We start from the raw sequence: 23,324 nt of genomic DNA on the forward strand, positions 1-23,324 counted from the left end.
CGGGGCTGGTGGTTGGGAGGCGGGGGTAGTGCTGGGCAGACTTATACAGTCTGTGCCAGAGCCGGTGGTGGGAGGCGGGGCGGGTGGTTGGGGGGCGGGGATAGTGCTGGGCAGACTTACACGGTCTGTGCCAGAGCTGGTGGTGGGAGGCGGGGCTGGTGGTTGGGAGGCGGGGATAGTGCTGGGCAGACTTATATGGTCTGTGCCAGAGCCGGTGGTGGGAGGCGGGGCGGGTGGTTGGGGGGCGGGGATAGTGCTGGGCAGACTTATACGGTCTGTACCCTGAAAAGGACAGGTACAAATCAAGGTAAGGTATACACAAAAAGTAGCACATATGAGTTTATCTTGTTGGGCAGACTGGATGGACCATGCAGGTCTTTTTCTGCCGTCATCTACTATGTTACTATGATTAGATGAGGTAGTCCTGGTGGTGTGAACAAAGCATTTTTGGGAGTTTGTTGGCTCAAGGGAACATGAGAGTCCAGTTTGCAGTTGCTTTTGGTGGTTGTGCGTGGTTTCAGCATAGGTTAAGCCTGTGATCTTAGTGTATCATATGTTTAGTGAAAGTGATCAATGGAGGGGGTTTGATGGTAATGAGGTCTGGATTGTTGTCAGTTTCATTGGTCCACGGTACATTGTATCGCCTGTGAACTAGGGCATGTGATTCATTTACTCCCAGGCTTGTTCTCCTTGTCAGACAGTTTCTGTGGTGCTTTCTTGGACTGCTTTTTGCTGACTTCTACATACCTCGACTCTGGGTTGTGCATTCTCCAGACTGACAGCTTGACCTGAAAATACCTTCAGCATTTGTTACCAAATCTTCAGACCCACAGGAGCCTTATGGCTGGAGAGAAAATGCAGAACTGGTCTGATCTTGTTTAGCGAGTAATTTTTGTGTTGGATGAATTTAGAGTGTTACCTCCTTACCAGAGTTTGTTAATGGGGTGCCATTTTATATCTGCAGACAAAAAAATTGGATAAACCTGGTTGTATTCCCACTCCAATTTTTTGATCTCTATAATTTCACCAACGCTTAGAACAAAAAATAGGAGTGGGGAAAATTACTCGCTAAATAAGATCAGACCAGTTCTGCATTTTCTCTCCAGCACCAGCATAAGGAATGTCAAGTCAAATGCAAAGCGCTGATAAGGAAGTCTAAGAGGGACTTTGAAAAAAAGGTTGCGTTGGAGGCAAAAGCACATAGTAAAATTTTTTTTTAGGTATATTAAAAGCAGGAAGCCGGCAAAAGAATCGGTTGGACCGCTAGATGACCGAGGAGTAAAAGGGGCGATCAGGGAAGACAAAGCCGTAGCGGAGAGATTAAATGAATTCCTTGCTTCGGTCTTCACCGAGGATGATTTGGGAGAGATACCGGTGCCAGAAATGGTATTCGAAGCTGACGAGTCGGAGAAACTTAATGAATTCTCTGTAAACCTGGAGAATGTAATGGGGCAGTTCTACAAACTGAAGAGTAGCAAATTTCCTGGACCGGATGGTTTTCATCCCAGAGTACTGATATAACTGAAAAATGAGCTTGCGGAGCTATTGTTAGTAATATGTAATTTATCCTTAAAAACGAGCATGGTACCAGAAGATTGGAGGGTGGCCAATGTAACGATGACTTTTAAAAAAGGTTCCAGAGGAGATCCGGGGAATTATAGACCGGTGAGTCTGACGTCGGTGCCGGGCAAAATGGTAGAGACTATTATTAAGAACAAAATTTCAGAGCATATTCAAAAGCATGGATTAATGAGACAAAGTCAACATGGATTTAGTGAAGGGTAAACTTGCATCACCAATCTCCTACATTTCTTTGAAGGGGTGAACAAACATGTGGATAAAGGTGAGCCGGTTGATATTGTGTATCTGGATTTTCAGAAAGTGTTTGACAAAGTACCTCATGAAAGACTCCAGAGGAAATTGGAGAGTAATGGGATAGGAGGTAGTGTTCTATTGTGGATTAAAAACTGATTAAAAGATAGAAAACAGAGAGTAGGGTTAAATGGTCAGTATTCTCAATGGAGAAGGGTAGTTAGTGGGGTTCCCCAGGGCTCTGTGCTGGGACTGCTGCTTTTTAACATATTTATAAATGACTTAGAGATGGGAGTAACTAGTGAGGTAATTAAATTTGCTGATGACAAAGTTATTCAAAGTCGTTAAAACGCGGGAGGATTGTGAAAAATTACAAGAGGACCTTACGAGACTGGGAGACTGGGCATCTAAATGGCAAATGACGTTTAATGTGAGCAAGTGCAAAGTGATGCATGTGGGAAAGAGGAACCTGAATTATAGCTATGTCTTGCAAGGTTCCTCATTAGGAGTCACAGACCAAGAAAGGGATCTAGGTGTCGTCGTTGATGATACGTTGAAACCTAATGCTCAGTGTGCTGCTACGGCTAAGAAAGCAAATAGAATGTTAGGTATTATTAGGAAAGGAATGGAAAACAAAAATGAGGATGTTATAATGCCTTTGTATCGCTCCATGTTGCGACCGCACCTTGAGTATTGTGTTCAATTCTGGTCGCCGCTTCTCAAAAAAGGTATAGTGTAATTAGAAAAGGTGTAGGGAAGGGCGACGAAAATGATAAAGGGGATGACTTCCCTATGAGGAAAGGCTAAAGCGGCTAGGGCTCTTCAGCTTGGAGAAAAGGCAGCTGAGGGGAGATATGACAGAGGTCTATAAAATAATGATTGGAGTGGAAAAGGTAGATGTGAAGCGTCTGTTTACGCTTTCCAAAAATACTAGGACTAGGAGGCATGCGATGAAGCTACAATGTAGTAAATTTAAAATGAATCGGAGAAAGTTTTTCTTCACTCGACGTGTAATTAAACTCTGGAATTCATTGCCAGATAATGTGGTAAAGATGGTTAGCTTGGCAGAGCTTATAAAAGGTTTGGACGGCTTCCTAAAGGAAAAGTCCATAGACCATTATTAAATGGACTTGGGGAAAATCCACAATTTCTGGGATAAGCAGTATAACTTTTTTTTTTTTTTAAACTTTTTTGGGATCTTGCCAGGTATTTGTGACCTGGATTGGCCACGGTTGGAGACAGGATGCTGGGCTTTGCTGGACCTTTGGTCTTTCCCAGTATGGGAATACTTATGTACTTGACTGGGCAAACTGGTCTTTATCTGCCATAATACTATACATGTCATTTGAACATATAGTTAGTACAATATGGTCTATGGTAAGTCAAGAGAGAATCTACGTACGTGGAGAACTCAATAGATCCCACGAGGCATAAAATGAAAATAAAAAGGGTGGGAATATAAGCCAGGCTATCCAAAGACTGGAACCAAAATGAAATTAAAATAAACAGCGTTTAATAATTTCCAAACAAATGATAATAAAACAATTTCACATTAAAAGTGACTCGACACAACGTTGTGTTTCGGCTAGATGGCCTACATCAGGAGTCTTGTAACTAAGGTCAACAGTCAATTAAGATCATCAATTGATATAATAAAGGAATCTCAAATCACAAATGAAAGATCTGCAGACAGGACCTTAAAAATGGCCTTGAAAAAGACCGTTTTGCAAATAATCCGTCTGCCGCTGCACTCTACAAAGTAGCGATCGAAGTGTTAGGGCGGTAAGTCACTCAGAGAAGAAACACGTAACCAGATGGGGAAAGTACACTGCTGGAAACCCCACGCTCATGCTCAAGTGGAGGGAATTGTGTTGTGCATTACACGTGTTCCAGGACACACAGCCGTTACGCTGTCATCCAGATTTCAGCGTTTACTGAAGTGATAAAGCAGGGGGTTGACTGTGATACTACTGCGGTGTGTTTATTTCTTCTACTTGAGAAACCTGGTACATGATTGCACTTGGTTTCTCGTATTCGATCTGCTGTCCATCTACTGTTGGTGTGGCAGGGGTTCTTTTAAAGAAGTAAAGGATGAGGGTCTTACCACGTGGTCTCTTAGGAGTCATTGTGAGATCCAGACTCATCAGTGGACTCAGTGGGCACAAAGAGTTGGGATGGTAGAAAAAAATACGGAGAAGCGAAAAATCGTTTTGGTTTTTGACCCAGTGATGCCCCTTTCTTTGGGCTTCCTGCTTAAAGCTATGAAGCCATGAACCTTCATTTGTAGGGGCAGAGGGGATTTTCCATTCTGTCCGCACAGTTCATCGGTGATAATCCAGGCCGTGGCTCCTTCCAGGGTCCAGCATTCATATACCTGGGTTATAACTGGCTGAAACATTTTTTCTTAATCCTTTTCCCCTGCCCTTAGTGGGTTGTGAATGCTGCATGAGTATCTCCTGACAGTGGCCAGTCCAGTACACCTGTCGGAATTACCCAACAGATCCCTGGGGGAGGGGAAAATAATTGTTCCCTGTTGTTCATTTCCAGCTGCCAGTCTTAAGAGGTGATATTCCCAAAGCCTGCCTGGGTAGTAGCTGCTGATGGAGCTGCCGTTCAGAAACTGGTCCAGGCCTCATTTAAAACCCAGCTGTAGTACTGGCCCTCGTTACATTCTGCACTGCTGAGCTGTCAGGTTGGCCCAAATACCACATTTCTTCTGACTGTATTAGGAACAAGGGGAAGTGTCTACTGATGAATCTTTAAATATTAAACTTAGAGAGAATATAGAAAGCAGAACTGGCTTCTCTTTCCCTCTCCCCCACAGTTTCGCACTGAAGACAAATCCCTCCTTTCAGTACCCTTCTCCACCACCTCCAACTCCAGGCTCCGCCCCTTCTGTCTCGCCTCACCCCATGCCTGGAACAAACTCCCTGAGCCCATACGCCGTGCCCCCTCCCTACCCATCTTCAAATCAATGCTCAAAGCCCACCTCTTCAATGTCGCCTTCGGCACCTAATCACTACACCTCTTCTCAGGAAAACTTATCTACCCCAACTTGACATTTCGTCCTTTAGATTGGAAGCTCTTCCGAGAAGGGACCGTCCTTAATTGTTAATTTGTACAGCGCTGCGTAACCCTAGTAGCGCTCTAGAAATGTTAAGTAGTAGTAGACTTCTTGGCCAGTACTTAATTTGAACTTGCATCCCATAATGCAGCAGGATGGGGTGGTCAGAAGTCCAGGACTGTCCCAAAACCTCTAGCTTGGAGCTGGATAACTTGGCATCTCTGCCCCCACCAGAGTGGCACACTTTGTTGCCTTCCCTATCCGTTTCCACGTATAATTCAAACTCCTCTTATTTGACTTACGAGTGTGTTCTCTCCGTAGCTCCTCGGTACCTCTGCACTCTTATCTCTCCCTACACTCCTTCCTGGGAACTCCGTTCTTCTTCGGGTAAATCTCTCTTATCTGTACCCTTCTCCTCCACTGCCAACTCCAGGCTCTGTTCCTTTTATCTTACTGCACCATACGCCTGTAATAAGACAGAACGTCAAGCTCCGGCTCTAGCCATCTTCAAGTCTAGCCTAAAAGCCCTCCTTTTTGAGGCTGCTTTAAATTTATCGCCAAACCCCTATTCACTTGTTCATTACCCATGCCTGTTCTTATAATTTCCACCTGAACTAATTCCCTTATCCCTTATTTGTCCTATTTGCACTGCAGCAAGCCAGTGCACCAAGCATCTGTTTACTCTTTCCAAAAATACTAGGACTAGTGGGTATGCGATGAAGCTACAATGTAGTAAATTTAAAGCGAATCAGAGAAACGTTTTCTTCACTCAACGTATAATTAAAGTCTGGAATTCATTGCAGAGAATGTGGTAAAGGCGGTTAGCTTAGCGGAGTTAAAAAAAAAAGGTTTGGATGGCTTCCTAAAGGAAAAGTCCATAGACCGTTATTAAATGGACTTGGGGAAAATCCACTATTTCTGGGATAAGCAGTATAAAATGTTTTGTACTTTTTTGGGATCTTGCCGGGTATTTGTGACCTGGATTGGCCACTGTTGGAAACAGGATGCTGGGCTTGATGGACCTTTGGTCTGTCCCAGTATGGCAAGGCTTATGTACTTGGGATTCTGAATGGAATCTTGCTACTCTTTGAAATTCTGCATTGAATCTTGTTATTCTTTAGAATTCTAGAATCTTGCTATTCTTTGCAGTTCTACATGGAATGTTGCAACTCTTTGGGTTTCAGCCAGGTACTTGTGACCTGGATTGGCCACTGTTGGAAACAGGATGCTGGGCTTGATGGACCTTTGGTCTGTCCCAGTATGGCAAGGCTTATGTACTTGGGATTCTGAATGGAATCTTGCTACTCTTTGAAATTCTGCATGGAATCTTGTTATTCTTTAGAATTCTAGAATCTTGCTATTCTTTGCAGTTCTACATGGAATGTTGCAACTCTTTGGGTTTCAGCCAGGTACTTGTGACATGGATTGGCTACTGTTGGAAACAGGATGCTGGGCTCGATGGACCTTTGGTCTTTCCCAGTATGGCAATACTTATGTACTTATGTAACATAAAATAAAGGGTTCTGATTGATAGTGGGAGGCAAATTTGTATAGTGACTGGAGTTATGACATTGATAATTTGTAATGGTCTCTTTTCATAGCATACTCTGTATCAGCTCTGTTACTATTAATAAAAAGATTTAAATATGAATATCCGGGAATAACGCCGATGGAAATCAGCAAAATGCTCACCTCTGCCAGCTGAATATTTACCCCATGTGATTTAAGGGTTTGAGAATAATGATGGGATTTTTTAAAAACAAAATTGTTCCTCTGTCCAATTTAGATTGTAAGCTCTGTTGAGCAGGGACTGTCTTTTCATGTTAATTTGTACAGCGCTGTGTAAGTCTAGTAGCGCTATAGAAATGTTTAATAATAGTAGTATTTGTTTCATCACCGGAGGTGGCTAATGCCTCACGGTACTATGTAAGCCATATTGAGCCTAGGTGGGAAAATGTGGGGTACAAGTGTAACAAATTTGTCAAGCAGGAACTGTCTCTTACACGTTCAGTGTTCACTGCTGCTTACATCTGGTAGCGCTATAGAAATAATTGGTGGTGATAGAAGTAGGTTGCATTTTTGTTCCTAGTTCTTGGTGGTTTTATGGGCACCTGACCAACACTTTGTTGTCTTCGAATTTGATAGCAATATCTCACCTAAAGGGGTTTTAATAGGACAGGACCTAGCTGGATAGTGATGCTCACTGTATGAACGTCTTAACAGATTGTAACAGTCCTTTTGAGCAGCATTAACATCATATAAATCTCACTTGGCTTATTTGTGACATAAATTGCTAAAAGCGCATTATTTTAATCGAGGAGACGGTGTTGCTATCAGTGTCGTACACATTCTGACTCTATAACACGCTGCTTGACGCCTGCTTATGTCACAGTTCCTGCCTAGCTGGGTAACAGTCGAGGATCGTAAGCTGCTGGATGGACACATAAGCTTGTCAGACCCAGGGATGTTCCAGGCCCTCTCCAGGAGAGTCTTAGGGACGTTTTTTTTGCAGAGTGGCTGAAGTGGTTCTGAAATTGATCGCTTGTCACCCCGGCAGCAAGAGGGAGTTTTTGAAGTGCACATTTATATGCTTTGAATTTAGGAAGTCAAAGTGCATTTTAAATAATCCTTGTCGATCATCTGCAAGCTCCTGCTCCTCTTACAAATGCCAACAGATTTTTTTTTTTTGCTTTCTGTTCTGAGACTGCTTTGCATCGGTTACTTTGATGTCTTGATGTGTTTGTCATGCCACTACTAAGCTGTATTTTTCCCTTATGCTCCATAGAGACGTTTCCCCCTCCCCCTTCCACCCCGTGTACTCCTTAGCTGCGTTTTGGTTTTATTTTTATAACATTCCAGGAAACTGTTACATTTACTTACGCAGGCGGATAATTTTGGTATGGAGCGTTTTGCAGTTTGCGATAATAGAAATCTGTGTTAGTACGTTGCTAAAATTGTAAGTGCTATTTATGGTTTATCCTTCTGGTTTCTATAGAAGTTAACTACTACGTGTGGTGAGAGAGAAAAATGAAATTCATGAAGGAGTTTGTACCGGCTTGGAAACTTTTTTAATCTCCAGTACTGAAGGCTTAGGATGTGGTTGAATGGATCACCTCTATTACCAGCCGATGACAGAATCGGAGCAGATTCAAAAATGGCGTCGTTCTTAACTTAGTTAGAAATACTTGGCATAAGATAATGTTACATTGATGGTGAGTCTGTTGCCTGAACGCTCAACATTGTGCTTATAATACGTTTGTTCCACCCTGGATTCAAAGGTCATAACTTCAGTCCTTAATGTGAATAAAGACGTTTCCCAGATTGGAAATTCCAGGGGGTACAAAGGTGCCCTGTCATTTACACCGTTACACATTCAGGAAGTAATTTTTTTATAAAGCGTTGTTCACGTTCAAACCAGGTTTTACATGGGGAAAAGGACTCTTAAAAACTGTGTGTGGGAATACGCCAACTTATTTATCACTTTAACTGTTCCATACCAACCTTCACGTATGTTACGCTCCCTTCACGAACGTTAGTCTCGGCATTGCTTGAATATCACAGACAGAGTGCATTTTTTTTCTGGCTCCACCTTCCCAGGGTCTTTGTGCCGAAGAATCCCTTACTAGATTCAGATCTTTATTGAAATCCCACCTTTTTGGGATTTGCTTTTGAACGGCCGAGATACAAGTCTTGTCGGAGATTAGAAATCAGGAGATTAAAGGCTCATAATCTTTAACCTGACTTTTTTTTATCTCTTGTCTGTGAATGATTGTTGACTGTTCTAGGCAATATTGTACTTCTTATTTTAACTGTTGTAAACTGCTTTTTATCTGTGAGTCAGTGAATAGCGGTATATTAAAACAAGAAATAAAAGCTGTAACCTAATACATGCAGAAAAGGAGACCCATGGCAAGACTGTGCCTACATTTAAGCAGTCCACATATGATATATGATTCTTGTATGTTTTATAAATGATTTGTGATTTTTATATTCTTGTATTTGTGATAATTTAATGCATTGTGTGTTTATTGCTTCTTTATGATTATATATGTTCATTATTGGGTCCTTTTACTAAGGCGTGGTAGGCCTAACAGAGGCCTACCATGTGTTAAAAGGACACTAACACAGGACATAGTGAGATAAGAACATAAGAATAGCCATATTGGGTCAGACCAATGGTTCATCTAGCCCAGTATCCTATTTCCACAGTGGTCATTCCAGGTCACAAGTACCTTGGCAGAAACCCAGTTAGTAGCAACATTCCATGTAGAACCTCAAATAGTAGCAAGATTCCATTCAGAATCTCAAACATTCCATGTAGAACCCCAAAGAATAGAAAGATTCCGGAATCCTAAAGAGTAACAAGATTCTGTGCAGAATATCAGAGTAGCAAGGTTCCATTCTATCAGTCCCGAGGCAAGCAGTGACTTCCCCCATGTATATCTCTAGCACGCGCTAATCCCACACAGGAAAATATGTTTTATTTTCCAACGCTGGAGGCGTGCCCATGAGCAAAAAGTAGGTGTGTCTGTGCTAATCGAGCAACGCTGGCACATTGTTGCGTGCTACACCATTAATGCGGGAGCCCTTACTGCCTCCTGAATACTGCTCCCGCGGTAATGGCCATGCACTAATGGGGAAATTAGCGTGCAAAAAAATGGCAAGGTGGCCATTTTACCGCTTCATTAAAAGTGGCAACAGTGCGTGGAAAACCCACGTGCCTACACCAGCGTCGGCCACTTTTTAGCATGGCTTGGTAAAAGGACCCCCGTGTTCTCAGCTTAGATATAGGCAGAATATAAATGAATAAACCATTATAGTTTTGGCAGTGCTGGGGCGAAGTTGCAGTGTATGAACACATTTACACCTTCGTGTACTGCAGTAGAGGCACTTAATTATCTATGCTGTCTTTATAAAGTAGGGATCTTTTGCGACCTTTCCTGGAGATTCCGTGGTATACATTTGAACTCTTCTTTGGCAAAGTGTCATTTTCATGCTGTTAATGGCATATAGATTCGGATATAGCGTGCCTCCCTGTAGACCCGTGCTTGGTCTTTTCCTTTCACCCCTGTGCCAGACTGGCATACTGAAGGTCAGGGCTGACCCCACTGTTGAGCGATTGTTTCACGCTTGACCCTGCTTTTTAGCCCTTACTGACTCGAACAAATGAGCTCCTGCGATGAGTCTGCGCACATGGCCCCACGTTCTTCAGCATCCTGCCCCTTTGAGGGTCTGCCTTCAACAGGAACAGGTAGGAAAAGGTGACTTGGTATCAGCCCTCAGGGTTGCCAGGTTTAAATAAATTTTCCGACCCCAAACCAGTTCAAAACCCGCCCAAAACCGCACCCCCCCCGCCGTCATCAACCCCTCCCCTGCCATCATCAGCTCCACCCCTGCCATCATCAACCCCGCCCCTTACGTCATCAGCTCCGCCCCACCATCACGAACCACGCCCCCAACGTCACCAACTCCGCCCACAACGTCACCGACGACGTTAACACATCGTTAACACGTCGTTGACACATCGCTAACCACGCCCCCAGCGGGGCGAGAAAACCCGCAGCCGGCAGAGAAAAAACAACCCGCCCAACGAAATTAAAAGCCGCCAAAAAAACCGTGACCCGCAGCGGGCAAAAATTTCCCGCAGCGGGTTGCGGAAAGCCGCCCAATTGGGCGGGAAAACTGCCCATCTGGCAACTTTGGCCCTCTTGTCGTGGGCTGGAGCCAGCACCCAGGACCCCACTGGCTAGGGAAGCTCTGCAGTCTTTCAGGTCAGCCTGGCAGAAAGAAGGTGAGAGCGACAAGCTTCCCTCCAAATTGCACCTTATTTCTTATGTTGGGGCTGGTGTAAGAGAGATGCAGACAGGGCATTTGATCTGGACCCCCGCTGTATGTGGAGAGCCAGCTAGAAAAATCCTTAAGTTATTTATTTATTTTATTATTACATTTGTACACCGCGCTTTCCCACTTAAAGCAGGTTCAATGCGGCTTACATAATAATATGGATTACAGAGTATTGATAGAGAAAATATAGGTTAATAATAGCAGAATAGTAAAAGAGATAGGTAGGTAAAGATGGGGAAGGATGAGGGGAGTAGGAGAGGTATGAGCAAGAGGTAGATGAGCATTGGAGGAGGGGTAGAGGGGGCGGGAGGGGGATGGGACAGGGAAAAGTATAGGGAAATTAGGTGGGAGATATAGTTTGAGTCATTGTCGTTGTCTTCTGGATATGTGTTGGGTAGAAGGGATCCCATGATTAGATTGGGTCATTTGGGTAGGCTTGCTTGAACAGATGGGTTTTTAATGATTTCCTAGTCACTAATTGAGCGGATGGGTCTAGGGAGGGCATTCCAGAGTTGGCTGCCTAAGAAGGAGAAGTTGGATCCATAATAGGTTTTGTACTTGAGTCCTTTGCAATTGGGATAATGTAGGTTGAGGTAAGTTCGCAAAGTTTCAGCCATGTTTCTGGTGGGAAGGTCAATCAGATTGAGCATGTAACTCGGAGATTCACCGTGGATAATCTTGTGGACTTTGAAGTTGATTTGTTCTCTGATAGCGCATTCAAATCGTGATTTGCCAAAAATGAGTCTTGCTGCTGTATGTTGGGCAATCTGAAGTTTCTTCAGGATGTGGGCCTTGCAGCCTAAGTTCTACTGTTATTCAGTGGCTGGACAGGTGGTACCTCGGCTAGATAAATTCATACTCTCACTCGATTTCAGAAAGGACATTTCACCAAGTACTGGTTAAACACAAGAGCACTAGGTGATCATGGGGTCCAAAGTATAGTAAAAATATTATCAGTATGATTGCCAGCAGGTAATGAGAGAGACACTGAGGCAGAAGAAGGAGTCCTGTTTACTGTATAACATTGGGCGTTAAAAAAATAGACACAAACCCCAGTTTTCTAATTGCTGAATGGTTTTCTTTTCAGATGTGCGTTGAGGGCTACATGAGGGGATTGACGGCATATTCACAAGCAGGAGCCCTTCACGAGACCTGGAGAGGACGTCCCCAGAGCGAAAACGGAAACTAGGTATTTTGCTGTGTGTTTTGCTATTTAATTGTGGAGAGATGATCTAAACGTAGGAGAAGAAAGGGAAGCGAGGAAGAACGTCACACTCTTAGCATGACTGGGCATCCCTTGAAAGTCTTGGTAGGATTGTTGCCCGTTCCTACACTTATTCCTGCCTAAAGAAAGGCAGTTAATCCTTCTTTACGTAATATGCGCCTTATAAATAGGGAGAGAAATATCCAAAGCCCCTTCTGCTGTTTAAAAGCTCATTTTAACTTCAAAAAGGGGGCTTTGAATATTACCTAACGTGTCTACAGGCATAGGAGCCAACTTTTCAAAATTATTGGGGGTGCTAAGCCCAATGGAAATAATCCCTCCCTGGACACATACAAGGAATGTTTCCAATATTGGGCACCCACAGAGTCGGCTCCAATGTCTACAGGTAAAAATATACACGATGTCAGACATCGTGTGCACTTATATTGCAGACCCTGGAGATGTCCTCAGGGCTGCAGAGAGGGAACTGTACACGTGGATTTGATTATTCTAAACCTAAGTGCAGGGTTTCTACTTGAAAAGGTACCCGTAGAGCAGGGGGTTCAGGCCTCAGGACACACCCAGCCAATCAGGATTCCCACAGAGAATATGTATGACAGATTTGCATACAACAATAAATACATAAATGGAGCTGATGCATACAAATGTATCTCCTGCTTATTCATTGGGGGTATCCTGAGAACCCCTGCTGTAGAGAGAACAGGCACAGTCTCTGCAGGTAACTTTTCATGGGATGGTAATCCAAGCACTTTGGTGGAGACTTAAGTATCTGTGGAGTCTTCAGCAAGGAGGGTCCTTTGGGTATTGCCTGTCATAGGCGTTATCTTCTTTGCACCATTACAGTGTCCGGGTAACATACATAGTAACGTAGTAGATGATGGCAGAAAAAGACCTGCATGGTCCATCCAGTCTGCCCAACAAGATAAACTCATATGTGCTACTTTTTGTGTATATACCTTACCTTGATTTGTACCTGTCCTTTTCAGGGCACAGACCATATAAGTCTGCCCAGCACTATCCCCGCCTCCCAACCACCAGCCCCGCCTCCCACCACCGGTTCTGGCACAGACCGTATAAGTCTGCCCAGCACTATCCCCGCCTCCCAACCACCAGTCCTGCCTCCCAACCACCGGCTCTGGCACAGACCGTATAAGTCTGCCCAGCACTATCCCCGCCTCCCAACCACCAGTCCCGCCTCCCAACCACCGGCTCTGGCACAGACTGTATAAGTCTGCCCAGCTCTATCCTCGCCTCCCAACCACCGGCTCTGGCACAGACCGTATAAGTCTGGCCAGCCCTATCCCCGCCTCCCAACCACTGGCTCTGGCACAGACCGTATAAGTCTGCCCAGCACTATCCCCACCTCCCAACCACCGGCTCTGGCAACAGACCGTATAAGTCTGCCCAGCACTATCCCCGCCTCCCAACCACCAGTCCCGCCTCCCACCACCGGGGTAAGATGAACTGCAAGTCAGAATGCTCCAATTTTTCAAGTTCAGTTTTATTTATTTATTTTTTAAAAATGTTTATAGAAGGGCTTTTTAAATCTATGTGCTGAGATAATGGGATGTTTTGCCGGCAGATATAGCTATGATTGCAATATTAATTGAAGAGGTAGTTACATACTGGGTGGAAGCTGCTGTGCCAGTGATTCTGAGCTGGTTGCCCGCCAGCCGAAGTCCTGTTCTCAGCCGCGCAGCGTGGAGTCGTGGAGGAATGATAAAGTTGGAATCAGTTTGTGTTCGTGCGTCTGACGTTTGCCGCACGCACACAAACAGATTCCAACTTGATCACGTCCAGTGACGTCGGCTGGAGCTTCGGAGCCCAGCGAAGAAAGTTACGGACACAGGCAGCCAGGTTCATAGTGAGTATTATTATATAAGATTGAATTTTGTACGATGTAATGGGTTGTATGTTTTTTTTGTTGTAATTGTTGTAAACCACTTGAATGCCTCGGGTGTGCCGAGCTGTGTATAAAGTGAACCGATGAAATCCTACTACAGGTCTCTACATGTAATGGGGTAAAATCACAACTAGATCCGATGGTGACGTGATACCTCAATAACATTGGCAAACTGCTGGCTCTCTGTGATACTATAAGTACATAAGTAATGCCACACTGGGAAAAGACCAAGGGTCCATCGAGCCCAGCATCCTGTCCACGACAGCGGCCAATCCAGGCCAAGGGCACCTGGCGAGCTTCCCAAACGTACAGACATTCTATACATGTCATTCCTGGAATTGTGGATTTTTCCCAAGTCCATTTAGTAGCGGCTTATGGACTTGTCCTTTAGGAAACCGTCTAACCCCTTTTAAAACTCTGCCAAGCTAACCGCCTTCACCGCGTTCTATAAATGTACGATTGCTTGAGTTTTGAAAAACTGAATTTTAAGAATGTACTTGTAGTATTTATTTTGAGAATAAAAGACGGTTCTTTCAGGCAGCTGATCTTCTTTCTTTTTCCTTCTTGTTAGGGACAGCCTGGCCGCCTGCTTTTGTGTTCCAGCTACTGGGTGCCATATTTGAGATGAGGAATTCAGACGAGCAAGCGTCCACGACAGTTTTACAGCGTCTGCTGCAGGAGCAGCTCCGATACGGGAACCCAAATGAAAACCGGAACCTCCTGGCCTTGCACCAACAAGCCACTGGGAATGCACCCTCTTTCGGAAGCAGCGGGAGCCCAGGGTCTCAGAATGAGGGGCTGACCCCCCAGGACCATCCGCTTCTATCTCATGTTGCCCGCCAAGAGCCCCAGGGCCAGGAGATTCAGGTGGATAACAGTGTCATGGAGAAGCACCTCCCCCCAAGAGGTCAGAACAGCGAGGACCTTCCAACGTACGAAGAAGCGAAAGTTCAGTCGCAGTATTTTCGGGGCCAGCAGCACACCAGCCTAGGGACTGCTTTTTACGTCACAGGCGTAACCAATCAAAAGATGAGGACTGAAGGGAGGCCTGCAGTTCAGCGGGTCAACACTGGGAAAGTCCATCAGGACGATGGGCTGAAAGACCTGAAGCAAGGTCACGTTCGGTCTCTGAGTGAGCGGTTGATGCAGCTGTCGCTGGCCACGAGTGGCGTGAAAGCCCACGCCCCCGTCACCAGCGCCCCGTTGTCCCCACAGCCAGGTGACTTCTACAAAAGCTCAGCTTCCAATGAGTTTTACAAGGGGTCTGGACAGAGTCTGAAAGGCATGGAGCACAGGGGTCCCCCGCCGGATTATCCCTTCAAGAATGTGTCTACCCTCCCCATGGTATCGAAACATCAGGACGGTGGACGTTTCCACGGGGACTATCGGATGAGTCAGCAAATTCGCTCGGATGGGCCTGCTGTCCGGTACCAGCCTCCCCCAGAGTATGGAGCATCCAGGTGAGCATCTGATTTACCCGCTTCGTCCTGATCCCCTCTGGTGTGTCTCTAAAACCTATGCTGTGTGTGGCCGCCAGCCACTGTGGAGGTCTTGTGTGTGTGGTGTGATCTGGCTTTAGTGTATGTCGCTGATTTGCAAACTGGGTTCTACGGAACCCTAGGGTTTCTCACGGAATTAGGTTGTAGAATCTGTTTGTAGGAACATATATATGTTTATATCAATTGAAGGTTCCTTGGTGGATGAAAACATTTTAGAGGTTCCGCCATAGTAAAGTTTGGGAATCACTGAAGTACAATGTGCTAATCAAATACCAGTACCGATCAAATTTGTCAGGTTATTGGAGTTTAATTTTGTGTTTAAAAGTGGACACGCAGGGAAGATGAAATTGTCAGATTTTTTTTTCTCAGAACATCACAAGACTCGTTTAGTTGCTTGTCCTCACAGAATATTCCTGAAGTCTTTGGGTGTTTTTTTGTTTTAACAAAGGTTAAGGATGGGTCGCAATATTCTCAAGGGACACTGAGCTCTGGAAAACTCTCATCTGTGGTAGAAGGTGTCTCGGGACAGTGTTTTTTTAATTGCAGTTGGATGCGTGTTCTGAACAGCAGGATAAAGTGGCTCCGTTCTTTGGTTACATATCAGCTAGCAGAGGTTGAGAGGTATTCCACCATATGCTGCTTGATGGTCCGGTTTGTGTGTTTGAAAAGCTGGTGGCTTCACTGTCCCCTGTGAGGGTGGCAGGCAGGGGTTGTGTATTCTAGTGGTCAGAGTTGGGGCTGGGGCTCGGGGACTGTCCTAGGTTCAAATACCAGCTCGCTGTGTGTGATTTTGGACACTTGCTGTTCTACCTTCTGTTTATCCAGCTGTAATGGGAAGGTTGTGATAACTTTGTAAGTAAAGGCCTTTGGCTCAGACCTGCTCAGACGTACACTGGAGACATATGGAACTGGTTTCTCTAGTGTGTCAGAACTTCTGGGCTGATGATCAGAAGCAAACGCAGGCGCTAGAGGCTGTTAGCGCCATACTAGCGCCTGCGTTTGCTACCGCCCCGTGATCAGAGCCCCCGAGCGTGTGAAACAACGCGCTTGTGGGCTCTGAACGCAACTAGCATGCAAAACAGGGCTCTTAGTGCAAGTAGCAGGCAAATGCATGCTAAACCTATTCATCCCCAATGATCAGAGATCAGCGCGCCAAAGATTGGCTCGCTGGCCGTGGCAAACCCTACGCCAGCTCGGAGCTGGCGTTAGGGTTTACAGATCATTGGGGGAGGAATGGTGAGCCACAATGCAGCAACCCCTTGTAGGAACCGATGACCCAACTGATGACCCCCCCCCCCCCCCCCGTCACAGGAACCGACAACCCGACCGCCCCAATCCCCCCCCCCCGGTCATAGGTTCAGGGGGGGGGGCTAGAGATCTGGGGGATCTCCAGCCCTCCCTACCCCCCCTCCCCCAGCATTGGTAGGAAATCCCTGGTGGCCCAGTGGGCCATAGTCAATCCCGCCCCACCGTAGGTTGGAGGAGGGAGGTGGCCTCCCACCTCCAACCTTAGATAGGGGGTTGGGGGATCGACTGCGGCTCACTGGGCCACCAAGGACCTCTTACCAATCCGGGGGGGGGGGGGGTTAGAGGAGACTGGAGACCCACAAGATCTCCAGCCCTCCTGCCCCCATTTCGCCTTGCTTGGGGAGGGGTAGTTGGGAGGGGTAGTTGGGGTCTGGTGGTCCTATGGACCTCCAGCCCCTGTGTTTGACAGGTCTGAGCTTTTGACAGCGCAGACCTGTTAAACAAGTGCGGCAGGATTCCTCCTGCACTTCCACCCCATGATCAGAGAGAATTGCGTGCTTAAATTTGCATGCAATTACTGATCATAGGTGCGGTAAAGCCCCGCGCTGTTCCAGCACTGTTTTTACAGCGCTGTTTGGAACAGTACCGGGGGGGGGGGGGGGGGCTTTTGATCATCTGCCTGCTAATTCTGTGCGCTCCTTTCCCCGATGCTAGCTACCTGAATTTCTGTGAATGCTCCAGATTGCTGCCAGTAATGAAGCTCCACACAATGAGGCTCTTTCTAAATCTCTCATTAGCATTACAAAGGCGGTGTTAGACTGCCCTGTGTGCCTTCGCTGCGGCTGGCTTACATAAGGGATCTCATCCGTTTTGCTGGCGTTTGAATTATTGCTCTGTGAACTTGGATGGCTTCCCAGGTCCCCTTCTTCCTGCCCTGAGTCCAGTATGTGCCAAGTGCTTGCTCGGGAGAGGAAGTTTCTCAGCAAGTGGCTGAGGCAGATCCGAGCTCTGAATGGAAATGTGATCCTAATGTCTTCCGCCGCCCCCCCCTCCCCTTCCTACACTCGCATTTGGACCATTGGGGGGGGGGGTGTAAACTGGAAACCCTAGTTCACTGCAGGCTCTCTTGTCACAGTATCCTTTTGATGTCTCCATTGTATTGTGGAGTTGCTCCAGCAGAGGAGGAAGTGATGTGAGGGCGGCATTATAAAACGTAGGTGAGGGATGTATTTGTGCTGAAGAGTTTTGTTGGGAGGGTGTGTAGGTGGGCTGTGCTGGGAGGCTGTTGTCCAGAATTGGTTCCCCCTGTGTGAGGCAGTGTGGTAGCCGTGTTAGTCCACTCTTAAGGTTATCAATAGAAATCAAACAAAATAAAACATGGAAAAGAAAATAAGATACCTTTTTTATTGGACATAACTTAATACATAATGATTGAATATTTTAACACCCAACAGAAAGGACTTAACAAGGATCTGGGGTTCCTAGCCCATCATAAAGCTGTATTTCTCTGTTGATCACCCCACCCCTCACCTATCCACACCCATCCTGTTAGAATATCAATGATATGCTTTGATGTCCCCATGCATACCTCCGACCCACCCCCATCCTTCCACCCTGTCAGACTGTCATAGTAATGCTTGAATGTTTTCACTTATATACACTGTCAGCTAGCACATTTGCTTATTTCCGATCTGACGAAGAAGGGCAACCTTCGAAAGCTAATCAAGAAACGTATTAAGTTATGTCCAATAAAAAAGGTATCATCTTATTTTCTTTTCCATGTTTTATTTTGTTTGATTTCTATTGATAACCCTGTGTGAGACGAAATTTTACTGGAGCGGGAAAGAAGGGGATAAAAGAAAGGAAGCTTGATTAGGCCTCTGACTGTACCAAATGCCCTTAAATTATCAGGTCAGTATGCAGAAGATGTGAGTTCATAGCAAATGTGGATAAATTGGAGTCTCTAAATTTAATTCAGGGTTCGTATTTGTATTTAAAGGATGAAGTCGTCTTTTCCCATTAAAAGGCAGAGAAACAGATCAAATATTTGGATGTTTTGCTTATCGGGAACATAAGGCGATTATATGAGCTTAACTATAGCAAAATTTATTTATATTTAAATCTTTTTTTTTTTTTTGACGAAAAATGCTAACACAAGCAAACAGAAAGTTCAAAATAAACACAGTGCAAATACAACAGGTTTCTTCTAGCCGTCCTCCAATCGTCAGTAAAATTTCCCCCTTTTTCCCCCCCACCCCCTCCCCCCCCCCCAATCCCTACGCCTTCTACATTAAATTTCAGAATTTATTAGCTAGTTTCCATAGCGTGAAGCCCTTTTCCCCATAGTTTTAAACTTGAATGTTCTGCCAGAGGTAGAAACGTAACTGTTTCGGCCTACAGCAATAACAGCCTCTGGAAAGCACAGTAGGGTGTAGTTCAGGCCTCTTTCCCTCCCACCCACTCATAACCAGAGATGGGGGTCGTTAAAGTACTTGAATTAAAAAGTAAAAAGTGCTGGCTTCAAAAGTAGTGAAGTAAAAGTAGAAAGTCTTATCCAAAAGAAAAAAAAAACATTAAGCAGTGGCGTTCCTAGCCTCGACGACACCTGGGGCGGATCGCCGATGCCCCCCCCCCCCCCCCCGGCGAAATGACACCCTCCCCCCGGGTGCACGCCGCTAGGGGGGGGGTGCTGCGGCGCGCGCCTGTCGGCTGCGAGTTCGAATCGCTACGCTAAATTCTCTCATTCGCTGCAGCTCCCTCCCTCTGCCCCGGAACAGGAAGTAACCTGTTCCGGGGCAGAGGGAGGGAGCTGCAGCGAACGAGAGAATTTAGCGTAGCGATTCGAACTCGCAGCCGACAGGCGCGCGCCGCGGCACCCCCAGCGTCGTGCACCCGGGGCGGACCGCCCCCACCCTTGGTACGCCACTGACCTCAAGTAAAAGTTAAAAATACTCAAGTAAAAGTAATAAAGTACAAAGTAAAAAGTATTCTTAACAAGTCGGACCACAACTGCCTAAGACTGCTGCTGAAGCTAACTTTAAGGGGGGGTCACACAAGGTCCTTCCCGAATATTGCAGCAACCCTCCTATGCTCCTGCCTTTGCAGTCTCTGTTCCGAAAATGGCGGCTGCAAGTTTCAGCAGCCCTCTCACGGCAGTTATTTTTAGTATTAAGACCTCATGGGCAGGAGTGTAGGAGAGCCGCTCCTGCCCCAGCTACAAGGATATGCTAAATATCTGGCCTGGAGAATGTTCTGCCTTTTGAAAGTTTGTCAAAAAATGTATTAGAAAAAAGAATTAGGAGTGTCATACAGTGAAAGACAGTGGTGACAGACGTAGGGGACCTTCCCAAGTTATCAGTGGCAGTGGACATACAAGAAAATATTGACTGGATATATATCATGATATATCATATATGATATAATAGTAACATAACATAGTAACATAGTAGATGACGGCAGAAAAAGACCTGCACGGTCCATCCAGTCTGCCCAACAAGATAAACTCACATGTGCTACTTTTTGTGTATACCTTACCTTGATTTGTACCTGTCCTTTTCAGGGCACAGACCGTGTAAGTCTGCCCAGCACTATCCCCGCCTCCCATATACGTCTTGCCCCATCCTTGGCCACCTTTAAATCTAGACTGAAAGCCCACCTCTTTTAACATTGCTTTTGACTTATAAGCACTCGCCTCCACCTACCCTCCTCTCTTCCTTCCCGTTCACATTAATTGATTTGATTTGCTTACTTTATTTATTTTTTTGTCTATTAGATTGTAAGCTCTTTGAGCAGGGACTGTCTTTCTTCTATGTTTGTGCAGTGCTGCGTACGCCTTGTAGCGCTATAGAAATGCTAAATAGTAATAGTAGTAGTAGTAGATATATGATATATATCATATACAATATATATGATATATATAATATATGATGTATATCGTGATATATATCAATGGTATCTGACGCTGTCCAAGCTGAAACACATCTTCTAAAGGGCATTGGATAATATGGGGCATATATAGCGATAGTGTGAGAATACCAAAACTTTCTGGAAACGATTTAGTTCAAATTCGGCATGTTACAGAGTGAACTTGCCATGGGACTCAGACATCTTTCTGTTGAATAAAAGAACCGATATAGATTCCGAAGGCCCAAAATGTTTTGATAAAACCATATGAGTTTGAATGCAGTAAAACTGGTGGTGGCAGCCTGTTGGAAACAGATGGCTGATTAGATTATGGGACATTAGAAAAATGGAGCTACTTAAAACAATAAGAAGAAAGCTAGTGGGGAGATGTAAGATATGCAAATCGTTTTCTAGAGTATATGGTACTAAGTTGGAGGGGGGCCTGAGAGTGAATTAAGTACCATTGTGTGAGCCAGAGGGAAGGGTGATAATGGCATTAATAATCTGTTAAGACAGAATAATTAAAAATGAAGAGGTCTCTGAGATGTGTTTTATGCAGTGACTAGAATGTGTAATAGAGTAATTTGGCAAGGTATAACTTGCATAATACTAGCTGCTTTGAGACTTCTCTCTGGAAAGTTATCTGACGTAGATTTTTTTTTCCAAAGCATTTTTAAAAATCAGTTATGATTATTTTCTCCCCTCCATCAACCAGGCTATTGTACGTTTTCAAATACACGGTGCAAGTTGACCTAATGGGGCCTTCTGCTTCTCCCTCCCTAAGCTAGGATACCCCCTGAAGGAAAAGTCCATTTTTTTTTTTGGGGGGGGGGGGGGTGCCGGGTTCTTGAAGCCTGGATTGGCCGCTGTCGGAGACAGGATGCTGGGCTTGATGAACCCTTGGTCTTTTCCCAGTATGGCGGTGCTTATGTGCGTAACCCTTCATTGCCTGCCAGTTAAGTTCTTGTTGACTAGTAATAATGGGTAGCACCTAATTGTCTAATTAGTTTACATGCAGATCTGGGGTCTGCGTCCAAATTTGGGGGTTAGTGGCCACTTCTAAACATATAAACCTTTTTGAATATCAGGCCTCCTGTTTCTTTATGCCTATGCTTCCCAACCGCTGTGCCATGAGGAACTAGCACTGTGGAAGCCATTGTACTGCTGCTTCTACTAACCGGTACCATGGAATTTATGTTCCTTATTAGCCCGGCACGATGGATGGAGTGGGGAAGAGGTTGCGTACCAGGACGATGATCCAAAATTCTCTTATTTCACCCTTATTTGGGAGGTGCGAGCCCTGGGAAATTGAACTTTTGCAAGGCAGCGATGGGTTAGTTGAATAGGCAGGTCCTATAGGTTACAGCAAAACATCCTGCAATTCGTTGAAAGTCAAAGGAAACAAACTTTTGACAAAAAATGTATTTTTCCTCTCTTAAAATCTTAGTGATTGAGTTATCCTTCAAGGTGATTTGAGACATAAGACAACAGTAAAGAAAATTAACGTAGATCCCCTGTACTACCGACTCATAGGTGTAAAGGTGGCATGTTCAAAAGACTAGCAGATTCAATTTGAACTGTAATACCTCATCCCAGGGAGGGGTTGGATGGAGGGTTGTGCTTTGCAGCTTCCAGGAACAACCTGATCTGGCCTGCCTTTGTGAGCTGCTTTTAAAAACAAGTCAAACAAATGAGACAGCATGCGTCCATGCTTGAGAAATGAGAAGTGTCTTAGACTAGTAAAACAGGCCCGTTTCTGACACAAATGAAACGGGCGCTAGCAAGGTTGTCTTTGGAGTGTGTATGTTTGAGAGAGTGTGTGTGAGACTGACTGTGTGTGAGAGAGAGAGAGAGTGAATGTGCGAGTGTGTGTGTGTGTGTGTGTGACAGAGAGAGAGTGAGACTGCTGGGTGCGAGTGTGTCTCCTCTGTCCCCCCTCCAGCCACCCAGCGATTCTCCTCTCTCCCCTGCTCCCCCTCCAGCCACCCAGTGATTCTACTTTTTCCCTTGCCCCCCCTCCAGCCACCCACCGATGCACTTCTCTCCCCTGCCCCCCCCCTCCAGCCACCCAGCGAGTCTCCTCTGTCCCCTGCTCCCCCTCCAGCCACCCAGCGAAGCTCCTCAGTTCTCTGCCCCCCCCTCCAGCCACCCAGCAATTGTTCTATCTCCCCTGCCTCCCCTCCAGCTACCCAGCGATTGTCCTATCTCCCCTGCCCCCCCTCCAGCCACCCAGCAATTGTCCTGCCCCCCCCTCCAGCCACCCAGCGATTGTCCTATCTCCCCTGCCCCCCCTCCAGCCACTCCTCCACTTTAATCAGCATATATTAAATTCCCCCTATGTGCTACAGAAAAGCACCGAGCACATCCTATATAATAAAACGCACCTCCAACGTTCTGAAGCCGTAGTTCCGGAACGTTGCAGGAATGCTTCAAGGCTTGAAGGCTTCACTTTTCTCGGCTAGGATATGGTGACAGGTGAGGTGTACACAGAAGAAAGCATTTGACTAAGTTGGCCAGATCTCCTAAAGGAGTGAGTTTCCTGGGCATGCATGATTTTGGGTCTCTGTACACCTATGCAACGGTGACTTCAAGAGTTTGGGCAAGAGGGACTCGCACACGAAGACCTCTTCTAGCCCTTGAGAGTGTGCCTTTCCTTCAGTGGTCTTAGCTGAGGGGGGGGGGGGGGGGGAAACCTACTGAGAGCCCTAGATGCTGCTTACAAAGCATTTACAGAAAGACTGGCTGGGCCTCCTGGGGTTACAGATTTCTGATTCCGTTCCTGAGTGTGAGTTGAAGTCACCCGTTCTAGTGAGCCAAGTGGTGGGT

The 23,324-nt window shown here is 45.7% G+C and overlaps 1 protein-coding gene across 4 annotated transcripts in view; it reads left to right on the forward strand.

Annotated features, from left to right (window-relative positions):
* LOC115473716 (angiomotin-like) overlaps window positions 1-23,324 on the forward strand; it is a 125,534-nt gene that overhangs the window by 16,720 nt on the left and 85,490 nt on the right. For 3 of the 4 annotated variants that reach the window (XM_030208762.1, XM_030208765.1, XM_030208764.1), the window contains exons 2-3: window positions 11,808-11,909; window positions 14,420-15,308. In XM_030208762.1, coding sequence (XP_030064622.1) covers window positions 14,473-15,308 — 836 coding nt within the window. In that variant the 5' untranslated portion in view covers window positions 11,808-11,909; window positions 14,420-14,472. Of the gene's footprint in view, window positions 1-2,864; window positions 2,868-11,807; window positions 11,910-14,419; window positions 15,309-23,324 lie in introns of all 4 variants that reach the window. The other variant, XM_030208763.1, reaches the window with a different exon arrangement.

This window comes from Microcaecilia unicolor, chromosome 7 (assembly GCF_901765095.1).
Source record: "Microcaecilia unicolor chromosome 7, aMicUni1.1, whole genome shotgun sequence".
In the NCBI taxonomy this organism is placed as follows: domain Eukaryota; kingdom Metazoa; phylum Chordata; class Amphibia; order Gymnophiona; family Siphonopidae; genus Microcaecilia; species Microcaecilia unicolor.